This window comes from Grammomys surdaster, unplaced genomic scaffold (genome assembly GCF_004785775.1).
Source record: "Grammomys surdaster isolate TR1022 unplaced genomic scaffold, NIH_TR_1.0 130, whole genome shotgun sequence".
Classification (NCBI taxonomy): domain Eukaryota; kingdom Metazoa; phylum Chordata; class Mammalia; order Rodentia; family Muridae; genus Grammomys; species Grammomys surdaster.
Window position 1 is genome coordinate 24,609,061 of NW_021604588.1, and position 5,302 is coordinate 24,614,362.

Consider the following 5,302-nt stretch of genomic DNA (forward strand, 5'->3'; position numbering starts at 1 on the left):
ATGTGGGGGGGGATATGTATGTGGGGGGGGATATGTATGTGGGGGGGGATATGTATGTGGGGGGGATATGTATGTGGGGGGGATATGTATGTGGGGGGGATATGTATGTGGGGGGGATATGTATGGGGGATATGTATGTGGGGGGGGATATGTATGGGGGATATGTATGTGGGGGGGATATGTATGGGGGATATGTATGTGGGGGGGATATGTATGTGGGGGGGATATGTATGTGGGTGGGGCTAGCAGGGGGATGATTGATGATGGTTTGTATCTATCTGCTCCCTTTTAATTTAAGTATTTATATGCTAGGTTAAAGTGTACAAGTCCCCAGTGGTAATGCACACTGTAATTCCAGGACTCTGAAGGTGACAACAGACCACAAGACTGAGGTCTATGGTAGCATGGGCTAGAGCAAAACCTTAGCCCAAAGGAAAAGAATCACACAGGCGAATTCAGACCAAAGATCCCATGGTAACACACCCCTGGGCTTGGGGAGAGAAGATATCTAATGGCTCCCAAAGTCAGAATGAAGAGAAGAAAAAAAAAATTTTTTTTTTTCACTAAATACCCAAGCTAGTTTAAAATGAAAAGAAAAAAAACATTCAGCTGAACCACTCCTTACTCCTTACTCCTGGAGGGCTTCCCTAACAGTTTAGTGGTTTCCCTGACAGATTCTACAGCACACAGCGCTGAAGCTTACCAACCAGAATGTAGGTTTGATACAGGCTGTACAAGGGCAGGCTACACAATCCTCCTGCCTCTCCCCGCCTCCCCAGATACTGGGGTTACAGCCATACCTCACCATGCCCAGTCCTAGTATCCTCTCAAGATCGACATTTGCTTGGCACCTGCTGTAGGTTTCAGCAGGAGAGATATCCAGCAAGGGGGGCAGATGCTAAGAGGTTCCATCTCCCTTTCAGCTAGAAAGTCACTAGTGTGCTAACTCTAGAAATCCCAAGCCACCTATGATATGCAATGTAACAGGCCATAGACGGATGAAAAGACGGGTGGGTGCCCAGGAGGACTAAAAATTAGATGGCCTTCAGGCGGATGAAGGCAGGAGGTTGGCTCCTCAGGGTGATAACGGACACTGAGAGATTTTCCACCAAGGCAGGGATGGCCTACATATATGTACCCCTGATGCATGTCGTTACCAGAGCTGTCAGGAAGAAACCATGCCCTAGGGCCCTGGCAGGACCAGATGGAAGGACGGCAGCCAGGAGGGCTGTGCAAAGCCCCTTTGAATAGAAGGAGCAACAGGCCATGGGGCTGAGCTTGGTCCTGACAGTGAAACCTGAGGTCCCTCCAAAATCTGTCAGCATCTGCCCCGTGTCCATTTTCTTCTGCTTCTCTTCAACTAAGCCTCTTGCTCAAAGGTAGGTCTGCTTATTTTTGCCTTTGGCAAACAATTCTGTATTATCGGAAATGCCTGACTTAAGACCCTACATGGGAAAAAAATATCACCCTGAGCTGTTGTAAGAGATGTGGTGACGCTGGATCCACAGTGACTCGAGGGGGTACTTCCCCGACTTCTCAAACCCCACCAGGACGAAGACTCTCCAGTTCTCTCACTTTAAAGCACCACAAGCTTCTGATCCTATATCCTTACTAGTGATTCTAAAAGGAGCTGTCAAGAAACAGAAACGTCTAGAATAGGTCCTATAAATGTGAGTCCAATATACATCCAATTGTGCAAGCGGTGATATGTGTGCATCTAGGTACACATGTGTGGAGTGGGGGTGGGGGTGTTTGTGTCTCTGTGTGTGGGGGTCTCTGTGTGTGTCTGCATTTGTGTGTATCTCTATGTGCCTGTGTGTGTATTTGTCTATGTGTATGTATTTGTGTGTGTGTGTGTCTGTGTCTCTGTGTGTATGTGTCTGTGTGGTGTGTATCTGTGTGTGTGTGTGTGTGTCTGTGTGTATATGTATCTGTTTCTGTCTCTGTGTGTGTATCTGTGTCTGTCTGTGTCTCTGTGTATGTATGTCTGTCTGTGCCTGTGTGTGTTTCTTTGTAAGTGTGTGTATGTGTGTGTATACACCATAGTGCACATATAGAAGTCAGAGGATAGCTTGCAGGAGTCAGTTTATTCCTTCCTATGGGTTCTTGGGCCTGAATTAAGGTCATTAGGCTTGCCAGCAAGTGCTTTACCTGCTGAGCCATCTTACCAGCCCTGCACTTGGCTTTTATCATAAGTTCTAAAGAACTGACTCGGGTCCCCATGCTTGAATGACACTTTACTGGCTGACCTATCTCCTCAGGCCATATATGAATGTTCATGGAACTGTCCAGTGGGTAGAGCAACAAATGCCAGAAAGGATGCCACACACAGGGCTAGACACACCTCCTAGTCCCTAACAAACAGTGGCCTGGCATCTAACTGTGCCTCTGTACAGCCTAGTGAATCAGGATGGGAACTGAAGTAAACTTGATGCAAGTCTAGAACCTGAAGCTACCCAGGCACAGTACAGGGCCAACAGTGCCACTTTGGAAATGAGTGTCTTCAAACGCTTGTCAGGAAGTACGGAATTCAGAAGCTGATGTTTTATGCCCCAAACCAGCCACTGCGAGCAGCTGGTCTCAGGATGGGAATGCTGCATCCTCAGAGTAAAGGCAAATCTGTGCCTGGTAATATTCATTAAATACTGACAACAGAAAAATGAATATACCACCCAGAAGCAGTTTTACCACCATCAGCTGCCCTGAGCCCCCCACCATCCAAGTCAACATTGACATGGGGCCCTGGGTTACTGATGGGAAAGAAGACAAGGGAAGGAGGTTGTGGTAGCTTGGATAAGAATGGCCCCCACAAGCTCATGTACTTGGAAACTTAGTGGCCAGGCAGCGGCACTCTTAGAAAGGATTAGAAGGACTAGGAGGTGTGGCCTTGTTGAAGGAAGTATGTAACTGAGGCTGGGGCTTTGATGTCTAAAAAGCCCATACCAAGCCCAGAGTGTGTCTGTTCTCATGCTCACTCTCTCTGTGTCTCTCTCTGTCTCTCTCTGTCTCTCTGTATATGCCTCTCTTGTGTCTCTCTGTCTCTCTCTGTCTCTCCATTTCTCTCTCTCTCTCTCCCTCCCTCCCTCTCTCTCTCTCTCTCTCTCTCTCTCACACACACACACACACACACACACACACACATCAGGATGTTCAGCTACCCCTGCAGAGGTTCTGGTTGGAGAAAAGGGGTAACCTAGCATCTCTCCAGTGAAAAAAGGGGCTGGTAACCAAGCACGGCATTTCCAAAAGAGAAGAGAACATGAGTCTGGTGCTTTGTCCAACGCAACACACTTCACCTTCTCAACAGAAAAGCACACAGCTCCAGATGGGTCTCTGCACACTCTTCCATTCCACAGAGTGAGTGAAACACTGGCACTTTTTACACATTAGAAGACCACCTCATACCTTCTTCAGTCCTCCAAATAGAGTATCCATCTCCAGCTCAAATTCTTGGTCCAGTTCCTCTTCATGCTCTGACAAGAAAAAAAGAAGAAGAAAAAGAAAAAGAAAAATCCTCTATTAATCAGGTCCTAACTAAATTGGGTCTAAATAGCAGAAGCACCCAAAAAAGATTTTTTAAAACTTGTCCTACAAACTCAGTAGCAGGCACACCTGACACATCCCTGAAATTCCTTCCCTATGTTGGGACCTAAGTTCCAGGGAATGCAAGGTAAGGCTGATGTAAATGTTCCTCTCAGTTTGGGGAATGGCCACAAAGGAAGAGAGAGAAGATGATGAGAAAAAGTGTTCAACACAGGGAGTTGGGGTAGTTTGGTGCAAGGCCAAGCGGTATAGAAACAAGCTGTCCAAAAAACCGAGTGTGGGCTCCCTGAAGGTATGGAGTCCTCAGAGAGTCCTGAGGTTGTCACTCCTCATGGACAGTTATCCAATGGCCAGTTCTCAGCACCTGTTCCTTATTGAGCAACTCACTGCAGCTGAGAGCCTTTAGCTAATTTTAGACTGTCTTGGGTAATGGTTCCTGTTTATAATCCCAACAGTTGAGAGGCTATACAGGTATGGAATATTTTACTGAGATCATGACTCAAAACCGGTGTGGCATTACTGAATCATACGATAGGAACTGACAGGTATTATAAAAAAGAATAACGTCTGACTAATAAGCAGGTTTATAGGTAACCAATACCATGTGACTATGGTGTATATACATAACAAAAGCATACCTGACAAAGTCGAGAACTTATCTCCAGCGGAAAAAAAAAAAAGGAAAAGGTGGTTCTCTCAAGGCTGAGTGTCCTCCATGGTAGCAAGGAAGTCCGAGATGTCCCTCTGAGCCTCACTCTCAGCAACCCCCACCTCAGCCTCCCAAGTATTGGGATCACAGACGTGAGCCGCCATCCAGACAGTCTAAAATTAGCTAAAAGCTCACAGCTGCAATATCACGTCACTCAATAAAGAACAGATGCTGAGGACCTGCTGCAAGACATCTGCCTGTGAAGAACATCACTCCTCAGGACTCGGAGAGGACACCTTGCCTGCAGGGAGCCCACACCTCACTCTGTTTGTTGGCCTGTTTCTATGATTCAAATGCAGCTAAGCAAGTAGCTAGTATAAAGGACAGACACCCCTCTGCCTAGAACTCCTCCCCATGATGCTGAAAATGGGGCCTTGGGAGTCCTCCACCCAACACCACTGGGGACCAAGCCTGGAAACCCTCCCACGTCACTGAGGACCAAGCCTAGGACCACCACCCCCCATGCCATTGGGGACCTGCAGCCAAGATGACTCTCTCTGCTAAGACCCAGTTCCATTTTCCAAACCACAGCCTTAGAACATTAGAAACAGAGCAAGTTCCACCCAAGAGCCCTGATTATCAGTCAGCTGTTTATTCTCTCTCTTCCCAAAAGGCTACATCAAATTCCCATCTACCTACCGAAGGCCAGATTTGCATTTTAATCACTGCCAATGAGCTGTTGTGTAAGTCATTTACTCAGAACTACTAACCTTCCACTTTCACCCTACATACTAGTAATAGTTCTGGGATAGGGTCCTTAGAGGTCATTAGACACGCACACATACACATGCACACACATACACATGCACACACAGATAAATACATACACAGATACATACACACACACATACATACACACATACATACATACATTCACAGATACATACACACATACACACATACATATACACATACACACATACATATACACATACATATATACACATACACATACATACATATACACACACATACATACACACACATACATATACACATACATCATATACACATACATACACACAAATATACACACATGGATACATACAC

At 46.2% G+C, this 5,302-nt stretch overlaps 1 protein-coding gene across 1 annotated transcript in view; it reads right to left on the reverse strand.

Annotated features, from left to right (window-relative positions):
* Nucleotides 1-5,302, reverse strand: part of Hhat (hedgehog acyltransferase) — a 238,387-nt gene that overhangs the window by 211,726 nt on the left and 21,359 nt on the right. Inside the window, exon 3 of the mRNA XM_028760381.1 lies at nucleotides 3,406-3,473. Coding sequence (XP_028616214.1) covers nucleotides 3,406-3,473 — 68 coding nt within the window. The remainder of the gene's footprint in view (nucleotides 1-3,405; nucleotides 3,474-5,302) is intronic.